Source organism: Pundamilia nyererei, unplaced genomic scaffold (assembly GCF_000239375.1).
Source record: "Pundamilia nyererei isolate P.nyererei 1_Seehausen unplaced genomic scaffold, PunNye1.0 scaffold00108, whole genome shotgun sequence".
In the NCBI taxonomy this organism is placed as follows: domain Eukaryota; kingdom Metazoa; phylum Chordata; class Actinopteri; order Cichliformes; family Cichlidae; genus Pundamilia; species Pundamilia nyererei.
Window position 1 is genome coordinate 1,078,820 of NW_005187509.1, and position 14,943 is coordinate 1,093,762.

At 44.5% G+C, this 14,943-nt stretch overlaps 1 protein-coding gene across 2 annotated transcripts in view; it reads left to right on the forward strand.

The window, feature by feature from the left end:
• Positions 1 to 3,879, forward strand: part of ppargc1b (peroxisome proliferator-activated receptor gamma, coactivator 1 beta) — a 61,074-nt gene extending 57,195 nt beyond the window's left edge. For both annotated transcript variants that reach the window (XM_005741221.1, XM_005741220.1), the window contains exon 12: positions 173 to 3,879. In XM_005741221.1, coding sequence (XP_005741278.1) covers positions 173 to 264 — 92 coding nt within the window. In that variant the 3' untranslated portion in view covers positions 265 to 3,879. The remainder of the gene's footprint in view (positions 1 to 172) is intronic.
• The last annotated feature ends 11,064 nt before the right edge of the window (positions 3,880 to 14,943 follow it).

Genomic DNA, 14,943 nt, shown 5'->3' on the forward strand with positions numbered 1-14,943 from the left:
TCACAGGTGCACTCAGTAACCTGGACAGGTGTGTCAGTCATTAGTGCTGCAGAGGAAGAGCGCTTCAGCTACCGCAGAGCATCCTCCCGCCTGTAGAGGCGGGGCACGCACCCAGCTGTGGTTTGTTTCCCAGCAGCACGCCTGACCTGAAGCTTTGCTCTGTGTGTTTCAGATGAGGCAGGTCCCGGCCCGGTCAAGAGCAAGTACGACGCAATGGACTTTGACACTTTGCTGAAGGAGGCCCAAAAGTCCCTGCACCGCTGATAGTAGAGGTCCACCGTCTGGCCAGCCTTAGTAAAGAGCATCAGCCCTGCAGCGACGCGGCTCTGCCCTCAGACTGACTCCTGGTTCCTCCTCACAAGACGACCTCGCGAAATGTTTACATTTTTACCGTTGGAATAAACAATGAGGACCTCGTTTTTTTAAGTTCTTTCACCGGAGGACACTGCTCATAAACGAGGCGCCGCTGGGACCGCAGAGCGGTGCAGGGTCACTTCAGAGAGATCGCTTCTGTGCTGCTTTCTTGTCTGCACTGGGATGCCGTCGCCTCGCTGTGGACAAGCGGGCGTGAGAGACCCAGTAGCAGATCCTTGCTATCCCTGCGTGGCGTTGGTTGTTGTGGTGTGTGTCCCCATGTGTTCGTTGTTCTGTTTGTTTTGTAAAAAAAGAGAAATGCCCCTCTGAGGTCACGACAGGCGAGTACGAGCTGCATTTGCTCGTGCAGTCGCATAACCCCAAAAAAGAACCTGCTTTGTTTCAACGACAAATTGTGGATGTTATTAATTTTAAAATTACTGTGTGTGTGTGTGTGTTATGGACAAAGAATATAAGAAAACGTTTAATGTAATTATTTTATGACTGAGAAAGTTTACAAATCTAATATGAAGAAAAAAAAAATCATGTTTTTTCCTTTTTGTAATTGTAGTGCTTCCTTGATTTGATCTATGCACTGTAAGGACGCACCTGTTTCTGCTGTCCCTCCCTCCGATCTCCGCCATGCTGACGTTACGGCTGCTGCTGCTGCTGCTTCACACACGAAGGCTTTCGGGATTTGGGAAAAGTGTTCCCGCACTCGTTCACACGCACTGAAATAAGATGTGAGTTTACTTGAACGCCTGGAGGCGTGGCCTGAGATGGAGGCATAGGCACAGATTAGTTTGCCCACATCCATCAGAACCAGGACGAAAGTTGGAAACACTTTTCCCAGATCTTAGAGCCTCCCTGTCTCCCTGATGGGAGCCCCCCAACCGCCAATTCAACCGTTACTGTTTACATCTGGACAGCAGCAAGCGTGAGGAAAATGGAGAGCGCTCTGTACAAATCCAGCACTTTGTCCAGTATTCACCCCTTGAAGCTGCTCATCAGCCCTGTGGGGCCAAGAGCTGCCCGCGGGTCACGTGTGTGGGCCGGCCGCGGCGCGAGCCTTGCCCTCGACAGCACGCAGAAGGATCGGCTGGTCTCGTGGAATGTATTCGAGGACCTGAATGTAATCGTGGCGTTTTCCCCGTTTCTGCTCGCCCAAAGATTGTGGAGCTCTCCGGTGCTTTAAAAGGCTACACTGGCAGGGCTGCGTGAGCCGCTCCGGCCTCAGCGGTCGTCCGCTTGCGGCCGATTTACATTCCCTGCGCAGCTAGCAGCAGCAGCACCCCGTCAAAGGGAGAGAGCCTCCACAGCTGACGGCGAGGTGGCATGATATGGCCCGAGGACGAGCAAGGGGCCGGCCGAAAGGGAAGGAACAGAGCGGGGGTTTCCCGCCTGCTTCAGATGAGCATCTCTACCTCACATCCATCCGCCCCCGCCCTTTGTCTGTGTACGCTCTCCCCCTCCTCTTTTATAAGTGTCTGTCACTGGTTTCTTTGCTCTGTGTTTTCGGTGTGGGGCTTTTCTTTGCTGATGGGCAGTGTGGGTGGGTTTCTTTTAATACTGCGACTCCTACCACTACTAGCCACGATGGGGGGCTACTCTCTGTGTCCGGGGCCGCCTCACGGCGGTCCTCGGCGTGTCTGTTTCTTCGAGTCTCGACCGTGTCCTCGTGTAGCTGAGTGTTTCGTCTTCGTCTCGTGTTTAAGTTGGACACTACTGATGCTAACCCTAACCTGGGCCGGGCCAGGGGGGCGGAGCAGGTCAGGTTACCCATCTTTCCCTCGTTCTTCCTCGGGAATGCGCCCAATCCTGATCTGCTCATCCTCGCTCCCGGCCCGACTCTCTCTCTCTCTCTCTCGCTCTCTCTCTTTGGGTTTGAGGGTTCCGGGCCTTCCCCAGACTCCTCCCACTTCTTTCCCCTTCCTCTTCCTTTCTCTATCTAATCGACTTGTTGGTAACACACAAAAAATTGAATGTTTACATCACTTGATTCTTGTCTGACTTTATTAGGAACGCACACTAAGTACAAAGGCGCCTTATTCAGTGTTTCAAACTAAAACAACAGCAAGCAAAGTGTCCCGGGGGGGCCGCACCCCTCCCCCAAGGCTCACTGATGTCCAAAACGTATACATACTGATGGAGGAACAAGAACCCCTGAATGAGTATTTGTGCTTAGTATGTATACTACTCAAAAGTGAGAGAATGTGCTGGTTTACATGTTAAAAAGAAATATATGAGTATATAATGTGTACATAGCACTATGCCTCATTGTAAACATAAAATGTATTGTGTGTTTTTGTAAAGGTGGTGGGTCACTGTTGATTCTGAATCAGGCGGGAGGTGCTGGTTTGGGTCGGGGAGGAAATCCAACACTGTAGTTCCCTTTAGTCCGTCACACTAGCACGTCCCATTTCTTTGCTGTTTATGAAACGATTCGTTTTGTTTTCAGTTTTCTGAAAAAGCAATTTAAGATGCAATACGTAATAATCTTCTGATTACAGCCATCCTCACATCCTGAGGAAATAATGTGTGTGGGTAGTGCTGAGGTGTACTGCCGGGATGCTCTGTGCGCAGACCGCAGCGGGAGAAAAGCGGTGCGTCGTGAATGGCCATCTGAATTTACTCTTGCACAAAATTGTCACAAACGGTGAAACGGCGTTTCCCATCAAAGAGCCAATGGGAAGGAGTTTCTGTCGTGTGTCAGCAGCAGCCGATCCACACCGCGACCAGAACACGGGATGTGAGAGGGGGGAAACAAAAGGAAGCTGTCGCCGGTTTGACCCTGTTAAATATCTGCACCCCCCCCGCAGAGGCACAGGTGTGTGGGCGGAGTTTCTGGCTGAGGTTTCCGCCCTGCTTTTAATTTGAAAATCTGAGACCGAGAGGGGTTTCTGCAGTCAGTCCTCCAGGTGAACATCAGCTACCCCCGTCTCCAAACGGCAAGCCTTAAAAACCAGCCGGGGGAACCACTAGCTTTTATTATTACTGTTTAACCTCCTTTCCAATCCAATGTGGTTTATTATTAAATAATTACTGACGTAATTACAACTTTTTTCAATAGCCATATTATAAAAAATATATACATATATATGAATATATATTTGTGTGTTTGTGTAGATATCTAGATGATTATATACTTTCTTATAGAAAACTTTGATGTTGATCATTCTCCTGAGTGTTTTGAGAACACATTTCAGCATACATACATATATATATATATAAAAGTGCTGTCTGCCTGGTCTAGGTCCTAGGTCAGCAGGCAGCAAATCCAAATAATTTTAAAAAAAAAACCTTCCAAAGGGAATACCCTCGTCACAATGCAATACCTTTCTTTCCACTCTTCCTTTCAGAAAAATGGGAAATGGCAAGAAAAATCATTTGTTAGGCAGGTTAACCAAAAAAATTTTAAAAAATCTTCAGTAATAAAGAGCTTGGCTCGCAGCTCGTGGAAAAACACGTAACGTCTTGGGTTTTCTACGTTGGCGACGCCGTGGCCATTTAAAAAAAAAAAAAAAAGCGCGTCCGATCACGCCTCGTTTCACATCTTGTCGGGTTTTTTGGTTTGAGAATGGAGCCCAGCATCGACGCGTCTCTATCTGCTAAATGTGAGTTTGGAAACTCGACAAAGGGCATACTCGTTTCATCGTTTCTCATTTCTATTGATTTCCTGTCTATTTACATCTAATGACTATCAGATTCACAAATTCTTATTTTTTCTTTTTTAACTTAGTTTTTGGTAAAAGACAAAAAGGTAAATACTGCTAGTGAGATTTTATATTTTTACATATGTTGGTTTTATTTTGCGTGTCTTCTTTTTTATTTATATGCCACTTAGTTTGGACGTCTTTGGTTTTGTGTGAATTCATATGTCTGCAGAATGTGGAGACAAAGGCATTTCAGTATTTTTGAATTGTTAAAATCTAGTTTCATAGAAGCGGAGTATCTGATGTTATAAATTATATTTTAATTCATGTAAATAGTTTAAAACAGAAGATTATGGCTTCCTTTTAAACTGAATACATTTCTCTTCAGAGATTGTTTACATTATTAAACTGTAGAGATGTGCTCCTCATATACTGTATAAAGTACATATATTCATTGATTTGCCTCCAAAAATAAAATCCTAATGAACAAACCTTCAGTGCACGTGCTGCTTTTTGGCACAAACGGGCGAAGCCACCGGAAGACCACCCAGGTCTCCAGCCGTTTGTCAAGGCCGAAAATTGAAGCCACTGACTCTGTCCCACGTAAACAAGCTTTTTCTGCTGTTTTAATGCAGCAATCTGTGGTTCACCAGCTTCAGCCCACAGTATGTTCAGTTTTCATGCTGTCACCACCTGTCATACAGCACCAATCGCAGCAGTAGTCATCTAAAGGTGCTTTACACAATCAGACCTCCCCTGTAAACAACGTTTGGCGACGGTGGGAATGAAGAACTCCCTTTTAACCGGGAGAAATCTCCAACCAAACTGGGGTAAGGGAGGCCTCCTGGCTCTGTACAAATCCATCACTTCTGCACTTTGTCCAGTATTCACCCCTCGAAGCTGCTCATCAGACCTGCAGGGCCAAGAGCTGCCCACAGGTCACGAGTGCAGGCGAGTGTGGAGGGAATGGCTGGTTTCTGATACAGGGACGTTGTTAGCAGAGTGGAAGTGCTTTCTTTATAGGCGGATTTTCAGAATAATACTCATGTTGTGTTGAAGTACGAAGGAGAACTGCAATACTGCATCCAATACTTCCACTGCTAGAGACGGCCAGTTTCCTGTAAATAGGATCAAATAAGAACTCAGTGTTGCTGGATCCAGTCCTGAGAGTAAATGTCACTTCTGAAAAATTACTGCATCTCATATTTCCAAAATCGTCTCCGGAGCCAAAAGTGGTTAAGACTAAACTCTGTGACTTGGTACGTCGTGCACGGGGATGTTGAGTGCATGTCACAGTAAACTACGCTGATGCAAATAAATTTTAGTCACTGTGCCGTCTGTTTGACTGACGAGACACGGTGTCTGTCTCCTGAATGGAAGATTGAACTGAACTGGAAGCTGGTTCCACACAAGAGGGGCCTGAAAACTGAAGGCTCTCCCTCCCATTCTACTTTTAAATACTCTAGGAACAACAAATAAGCCTGCAGTGTGAGAGTGAAGCGCTCTAATGGAGTGATTTGGTACTATAAAGTCATTAAGATAAGATGGGGCCTGATTATTTATGTGAGGAGCAGGATTTTGAATTTCAGAGCTGAAAAATGAGGTTGGCTTTAAACCACCAACCACTGCAGTTCCTCTAGCATCCAGCAGAGGCAGTAGTGAGTCACTCCCATAGAGTCCCATGTTAAAATAAACATGTTTCCAGCCTGATACACAGCCTGTTCTGATCTCTATAGATAATTTCCCCCTTCACAACGGCAGGGGGCGGGGGTTCTGTAAGTCACATTACGTGTTAAAGTTTGCACATTTAGGGCCTGTGTCCTCTTTAACTGACAGGCTGATGGTGACAGGTCACTGTAACTGGATTGTTGTCACTTTGGTTTCATTTTGAGGATGGGGCGGAGTCACACCGGTCCAGATCTGGAGGATGGTGCATGCTGAGTGGGATTCGATGCAGATGAGCTGCCTGTGGGGGTGTGTTTGTGCTGCAGCCCTGCGAGTGCAGGAAAAACGGTAAAACCTTAATGAGCGTGTGCCTGGCCACGGCCTGACCTGCTCTCTCATACAGAGGAGGACATGCCCTCTCTCCAGTCTTCCCCTGGTTAAACAGCATACTATTAACAGGCCGCTGGCGAGTTTCCGGCTGGCTGGGCCGTGATTCGCACGTCACTGAGTACACTGATGATTGCGCACGAGGCAGCACTACACCAGCACTGCTGCACTCGTGCTCTTGACTCTGCTGCGATTCCCACGCCAGCAAAAACATAGAAGAACATCCCAGAACCTGATCCTGAAGCGTGGGGAGCGTGGAGGTAAGAAAGGAAGGACTAAAGATACGAATATCTTCAGTTTGATGTTCTGATTGTCCAATTCCACAGAGGTGTCATCGATCCTCTTGGTTGAGATCGCAGTCTGTCTGTGAGCTCTATGGTGAGCCAAAGTTCAGAATTACATTCTAATTTCAAATCAAATATATTGAATATTGAAGTTGGAAATTACGTAGTGTTACCCAACAAACCACGACCACAGGTTTACGCTCCAAGCAGTGTTGGGAAGGTTACTTTTAAAATGTATTCCAGTACAGATTACAGAATGCATGCCTCAAAATGTATTTTGTAATGTATTCCGTTAAGTTACTCAATCTGAGTAACATATTCTGAATACTTTGGATTACTTAATATATTGTCATGCTTTTTACAACTACACAAATGTCGCTATCACATCCTGCAAATCCTTGTTTGTTTTTCTTTACCAATTAACTGTTAAACCCAACTTAAGATAATATATGTAATGTAGAGGAGCAAAGACTTGGGTATGTTTGTATAAGCTGTTTTGTCTTCTTAAAGATAATAAAAAAGCACAGTCTTTCCTTAACATTTTTTTTATATATAAACCTGACAAGTGGAAGACAAACATAAAATATGCCATTGAAAAGTATTTACTGTTATGGTCACCAACATCACTTAGTTCAAATAAAAAGTAGCCTTGCAGAAGGAGAAAAAATATCAGCATTTTCAATGACTGTTTTCTTATTAGGACAAGAAAGGATATATATAAAATTATACTCAAAAATTAAAAATATCTTATTTTGGCATTTACTGTCAATATTATTCTTCCACCAATAATTTTAAATTACAAAAGATTTTTCAATACAACTCAGATATTCAAACTCAATGTAACAATGAGAAATTACATTTTAAACCTTACCCCTATAATTTTTAAAACAAGACAATATATGTTTTATGCAACTCAGCAACATTACCTTATGGCCATTTAACAAAGGCATGCAACAAAGAACTGTCCAAGGTGTCAGTGCTGAACTGCTTGGTTGAAAACCTTAATTAGCCCCAAAAATCAAATAATTGGCGAACAATTGCAGTAAACATATGAGGTGCTGCTTTTTGAATGCATGCCAAAAACAAATACTAAAGACTACAAAATACTGAGGTTGCAAGCCCTATCTGTGAACAATACCAAGATAGTTTCAGCAGACTACCTACATCTGTTTCGCCTAGTCTACAGTCCAGTAAAGGCGGTTGTAACGCAGCAAGAGCACTTGTTCAAAGTGTTTGTCTGTCATGCAGTTACGGTGTGGGGTGAAAACAAGTCCTCCGTGGCTAAAGAGACGCTCGACAGGAGCACTTGATGGCAGAGTTGTATTGTACTTTAAGAAGAGGGCTCTGATCAATGGATCTCTTTAATGAGGTCAGTGTCTTATCTGAATCTTGAAGATACCTCTGTACCTCATCCTCCGCTGCAGAACAGGTCACCTGTGTACTCTGAAAACTGAAGAAGCTGTCATCATCATCTTCTGGCTCATTTCCCACTGAGGTATGTCCAGTGGTGCTGGTGTCATTAGAAGGTTCTGTGTTGAGGAGACCATTGGACCATTGTTCTTCTCATGGATTCTCTTTCATCATCAGCAAGCCACCAGAGTCAAAATTTTGGGATGGTGGATGCTGCCATCCTTGCTTCATGGGAGGCTAATACAGCTGCAAATCGAGTGTCAATTGCTTTGATGATCGCTAAGAGGATATGAGTTGAAAATTGCACTTGTGTCAACTTTTCAGATAACTTAGCTTTCAGACTGAGAAGGGTGGGAATCACATATCCGAAATAGCAGTTCTTTTCCCCCTGGAACAGGTTGACTGAGTAGGCAAGTGGTTTCAGAATGGCTGCATACTCTTTGAGAAACACTGTCTCTTGAGGATGCAGTTTTGCCACCTTCAGTTGTTCACAGATTTCATTGAGCTGACTTTCAGCTAGATTCATTAGCTTCTCGATTGCATGGTACTCTGAGCTCCACACCTGTGGGGATGGCGCCCAGGCCCAGAGCAGCGCCGCCAGCTCCCCAATCCTTTCCAGGTGGCGCTCGGACCGATCCTGCAGCTCTTCCTGCTGGCGACACACCTCCGCTGCCTGCTCCCGCTGGGCGGCCGCCATTTCGGCCACCCTCTTGGCCAGCTCCTCCATTCCCTGGCTCCGATATGGACCTGCCGTGCTGCCTCCTGGGTTTCGGCACCAATGTGGCGTGAATAAGGCACGGCGGGACCACGGAGCAACGTTCAGAGCCATCTTTATTTAATTCACGTCACACCACAACACACTCAAACCCCTGAGTCCCCGTGTTTTTAACTAGGCGGGCGTGATTAAGGATGCCGTGCAGGTGCGTCTGCCCTGCACGGCACCGCAGACCACGCCCCACCACAACACATTTTGAGTATGTAGAAAAATTTCAGTTATTGCTTTCTTCATTTTTGGAAAAGTTTTCTCAATGTGAGTCATCAATGTTTTTCTGCAAACAGGACTCCTGCCCCCACTTAGTCCTTCAACCATCTTACGGAATGAGGTGTTCTCAACGGTAGAAAAGGGCTGCACTTCATTGACTATGAAGTCAGATACCAAGGAATTTACTCTCCTTTGGGTGATGGCTGGAGTGCTAAGGATAGCTTGTTTGAGAGGAGGAGGGGCTGTGTCTTTGCCACTTTGTTCATCACCATGATCCGAGGTATTTGCTTTGGGTAAACTGTGTATAACCCTGGGATGCATCCTCTGAAAAAAAAAAGAGAGAGAGACCGACCAAAAGATAAAATATTACTGATGAAGAAATAGTTTTGTATTCAAGATCACTGCAAAAAGGTTGGGCAATTGGACGAATATCTCAACTTTCAACAATAAGTTGAGCCTTTCACCGATTGTTTTTACAAGAGGAATTTTTTTTTTTGCCAATAAGTAATTATAATAATAATGTTGGTTGAAGGTAAGAGAAGCAGTTAATGGAAAATATAATAGTGGTGTTTTAACGCCATGAACAAACGCAGCGATTCATTTACTCAAACTCATAACAGAATGAAAGAAAAGCAGTAGTCTATGTTCAAGAAAAAACAAAACATTTAATTTAAATAAACAAACCACAATGGTGGGGAGGGATAGAAGAAACTGACTTCTTTTTCCACTTTAACTGTGTTCCAGTGTTTATGTCTTAGATACTCGACCAAAAAACAAATAAGTTAAAAGCCAAAATGTCACTTCCAGCAACCATAAAAAATATCAGAGGTAAAGTTAAGTTTTTTGTGCACTTTGGTGCATCTCGAATAAATAAATGAATAATCCAAAGAGTAGATATGTTAATACAGAAACTCCAACAAGAAAAGAAGATAAAATATCCCCCCCAAACTAAACTTTCTATTTATGTTCTAAATGTGCAAATTACATTGCTCCGCCCATTAACAAGTCACCATCCGCGATTATGTGTGAACGGGTTGACTGCGTGTGTGTGTAAATGGGTGGATGACTGATTGTGTAAAGCGCTTTTGGATCCTTAGGGACTAGAAAAGCGCTATGCAAATACAGGCCATTTACCATTATGTTGGTTATTGTTTGACTGACGATTGTCGGTTGGAAAATTTTTAAATCTCGCCCAACCTTAATGTCCACCCTACTGTTAATCGTTTTGGGATTGCTTTCACAACTGCACACAATAATTTACAGCTCGTTAATGCTATCTATCAAGTTTAACAGTCTATGAACTAACGTTAACGCCAGCTAACAATGTTAGCTAAAATCACAGCAATATTATATTGAAGCTACTGAAGTGGCATATAGCCTAGGTAGCTACCACAACTAAAATAAGATATTTGCAGTATGTTGATGTTAGTTTTTTTAAAATAACTTACTTTCAGATGTTTTGTTAGGTTGGAGGTGGAGTCTTTTGACACAGAGAGCATCTTCTTTGCTAGCAAGCAGAGTTTGCATTGCACTGTGAAATTCCGCCCATCCCTTTCTTCTTTGAATATAAAATGGTGTTGGAACTTCCAACTCTGAAACGCATTCCTGCTCAACGTGCACCGCTGACTCTGTTGTGCTGGCTCCGGCTCCATTGTTTGACTGACGCTATACCAACAGGACGATTTTTAATTTTATTTTTTTTTTAAACAGCCTCTTCTCGCGTGTTTTGTCTGGGTTTCCAGCCGCAATGTGCGGCATGGAATGACCAGAATTACAGAGGACCGCCATGTAATCCATTTATTTCAACAAAGTAATTGTATTCTAAATACCACCTTTTTAAACGGTAACTGTAATGGAATACAGTTACTCATATTTTGTATTTTAAATACGTAATGGCAGTACATGTATTCCGTTACTCCCCAACTCTGGCTCCAAGCTACGTACTCTGCATACTCTACAACCTACCAGAGACACTTGGGCTGACCAAGCAACTAAGTTACACAGCTTTGCATGCTTTTATTGATTAATTTGTTTGCATGCACTCTCTCTCGTGTGACGCAAATTCATCCGAAGGTCTATAACTGGTGATGACATCATTACTTCACTGACACTGAGGCCGTACTGTGTGAGAAATAAAGAAATCCAACTTTTCCAACTGAAAAGCAATACAGTTTTTAAAAGTTAGAGCCTGGAGCCTCGGACACGAGGTGCAAACACAAGCAATCATCCCAATGTCGGTGATCTGGCCACGAGAAGAGGAACCTTGTGCCGTTCTCTCACCGTTACCAGCTCCTCTCTCTCTTGAGCTCAGGTCTGAGCTTCGTCACCCTGCGCTCAGGCTCACAGACCTATGTAGTGACTTGGGAAACTCTAACAGCAGAGTGTTAGAGCACAAATAGTATTTCTATAATTAATGAGGCCAAATATCAACCTGTCAATACAACAATTAAATCCAGCAGCAGCGTGTCCTCAGTGTATAAGAGTCCAAATATAGCTGATATATACATTAATGCGAGATTAAACAGTTAATACAGATGTTTGTTAAGCATCTGCCTGTTTAAAACTTTGGCGATTAATTGAACAGCCCAAAGCCAGAGGAGAAAGCACGCGACTGGAAATCATCCTGTCAGCCATTTCCTGTCACGCTGTCCTCTCTGTGGCTGTTTCTGTGGGGCAGTCGTGACTGCAGCAAACAGAGCTCTGCACTGCAGTTATCAGACACACGCTGTCATCCCCGAGCTTCAGCTACGCTCTGACGGGGACACCAGGACGGAGACGCTGCTGCTGAACCAAACCTCAGGACCATCCAACAGCCTCCCACGCTGATACACCTGGGTATGTTTATCCATTTGGGCCCAGCAGAGCTACGTGTTGGTATGTAAAGGAGGAGAAAGGACTCCTTTGTGTGGGCAGGAACGGGAACTCCATCAGGCTGCTCATGCATGTTTCCAAACTGTGATGACACACCAGCCTCATGTGGCTTGTAGGCGGATCATAGACACCACTGACTGGACCTCATATCAAATAGGTGATATAAATATAAACCATAGAAGTCTGAATACATCTATGAAAGACCCGACAGCCTTTATGCTTGTCTTTCGACACTTCACACTTTCTTTTGATGTCTTGGCCCCTACCCTGGTTAAATGAAGGTTTCATTACAGTTAATTATCCATCCTCTGTTCTTAAGTAATGTTGGACAGTGTCCTCTAACCTTGGCCCTACAAAAGACTGGAATCCTGTGCAGACTGGATCCTACCCCGAAGTCAGCTATGATAGGCTCCACCCCCTGCGACCCTGAATGAGGTAAGTGGAAGAAGCTGGATGGATGATGTCTCAGAATATCCAGAGAACTACTGTAACATGGTGCAACATGAATGAAGAGATGCAGGAAAATTTGCTGAGTTGGATGTTATGTAGAGAGGTGGGACGAGTCTCCTTCCTGTTTGAATTCAATTCAATTCAGTTTTATTTATACAGCACCAAATCACAACAACAGTCATCTCAAGGTGCTTTATACTGTAAGGTAGACCCTACTATAATACATACAGAGAAAAACCCAACAATCCACATCTGCACCAAAGAGTAAAACGGTGAAATGTGGAATATTAAACATTAGGTCTCTCTCTTCTAAGCTTCTGTTAGTACATGAGTTAATAACTGATCAACAAATCGATTTACTCTGCCTTACAGAAACCTGGTTACAAGATGATTATGTTAGCTTAAATGAATCAACACCCCCGAGTCACTAGCGATCAGAATCCTCGAAGCACAGATCGAGGGGGTGGCGTGGCACACCAGCCTATTAATCAACCAAATTTTTTTTCATTTTAAAAGTTTGATCTAAGCTCTGCTAATTCCTTTTTTTCTTCTTTTTTTTTGCCTGTCCCATTTGGTTCTTTAGCCGTCAGAATTGTTGTCTGAAGACCAACAAGGATACCCAATGGATTTATTTTGCCAAATGGATCATCAAGGCATTGCCGTATTGGTCCATTTGATCGACCTTTGTTTTTATTATTTATTTTATTTTATTTTCAGTTGTTACAGACGGGACAGACATGAGTGAGGGTTAGGAAAGAGAGAAAGAAAGAGGAAGGAAAAGAAAAACAGAAGGGGAGAGGGAAAGTGAGAAAGGGAAAAAAAATCTCCTGGATCACCTGTTGGGAGAAAAAGAATAGAAAACAAGCAAAAAAAAAAAAAACAAAGCAACATACTAAACACAACACCATTGCATTAATCTAGCTAAGTGTAAACAGCAGTAAATACTAAATATTGAATGTTGTTGTGCAGCACGCAGGACAGACAGCGCATAATGTGCTTTGAAGTAGCAGCCAAGAAAGGTGTGATTTAAGTCTACGAACAGTGAACACCCGTGTGCATACCTGTGTGGATCAGCGCGCTTGTATTCAAATGGTTTCCCCACGTAATGGTCTGCAAGAGGATGTAGAGAGCCATAGCCTGGTCCCCCAGGGCATGAAGCAGGCATGGAGGAGATCCAGGCCCCAGACATCCAGAGGCCCCAGAGTGCGAGAGCCCAAGGAGGACCACCGAAGGGGCATCCGTGCCACCCTCATGGGAAGGGCTGAGGATCCCCAGACGAGGGGTCACCCAGTAGCCACCGAGCAGAAGCTAAAGGGGGCTGCACCGGCGTGCCCGCCAGCTCCGCCGGCAGCCAGCTGTGCCAGAGTGAACCGAGCCACAGGCCCAGAGGCCGGAGGCCCGAGGGCCCCCCGCGCCCCGGAAGAGGCCTGACCGAGCAACAGGCGCCAGGCCCCGCCAAGTAGCCATTGGGAGCGAGCTGGTACATACCTGTGCGCCCAGCCCCGGACACCAAGAACCACCAATGCACCGACCCCTGAGGGCATCAGTCACCAGCAGGGAGTGTGGTGAGGGGAGATAGGCCTCCACACTTTGGAGGGCCTGGGAGTTCCCAGAGAGGTGGAGTCTAAGACCCGACCTGACACACAGACACAGACAAACAGGCACACACAGACACAAACATGCATTCCCACCCTCATGCACACATATACAAACACTCAGCACTCACCCAATGTAAGGATTGAGCTCTGCTAATTCCTGATGTCATTCCAAATTCTTGTGCAGGACAAGCATTTGTTAATTGGCCACAGCCGCCAGCATGTTTCTGCTGCTGTTTGTGTAAAACATGTTTTTGAATCAAAAAGAATCATCTGATGTCAAAGTGCTTTAAATCTGCAGCCGCTTACCACATGAACCGTGAGGCAGAGGGGATTTGTGATTATCTCATTGTTGCTGGGATGGACTGGTAAACGGACTGGTTCTTATGTAAAAACCACGGACTCTAGGTGGTATTGGATTGGGCTCACAGTAGAAAGATGAGTCGGACAGAGGTGTTCAATTTGGCTGCGACGGCCGTTTATTCAGACACCCTGACGTAAACTACCACATCTCTGCTACTGGCCCTTGCAAAGCAATCACAGTAACCACTCTGCTTAGTTATTAAAAGTACAACAAAGAAAACCAAATGTATAAAACATAGTCACGTAAACGAGGCCAGTTCCTGGGTCAAAGCTATTAGCAAGGTGTAGCTTAACAGCTAATGCTTTGTCATGCATTACTTTGCATGAACACACGAGAACACAAACTCTTCGCATTCCATCAGCTGCCACATAAACATCTCATTAAACTCATTATCATTAGACTAAACTTAAAAAAAACACTGAGCGGCAGCACGAACTATAAACAGGGGCCTGTTAACAGGGCATGCACAGCTCAACAGTAACACCCTCTGATTTATCCAAGTAACTACCCTAAACTTACTCCTGCACTCCTCCACGATTAGGTGGAGTGCAGTCTCTGTCACTACCCGATCCGTACCGGAAACCCGATCGGTACCCCGCATGCGCGAAAGGTGTCTACTTTTTTTTACGATAGTTACAGGTCAGAGTATCTGTTAAGATGTTAAGAATAATAAGTATCTCTTAAAATGTTTCCAATAATGAAACATTTCAAAATAATGTAGACAAAAACGAAAAATAAAAAGATAGTTACGGATCAGGACTCACCGATCCTTACTGCGCATGTACAAAGTTGGACCATACAAATCGGGTCTACCCGATCCGTACTGTGCATGTGCAGGGGATTTCTTCTTCTGTTCGTTTAATGGCAGTTTACTCCCCAGTGTACGAGGATACTGCCACCTGCTGACAGAGTGAATGAACCCTATTGT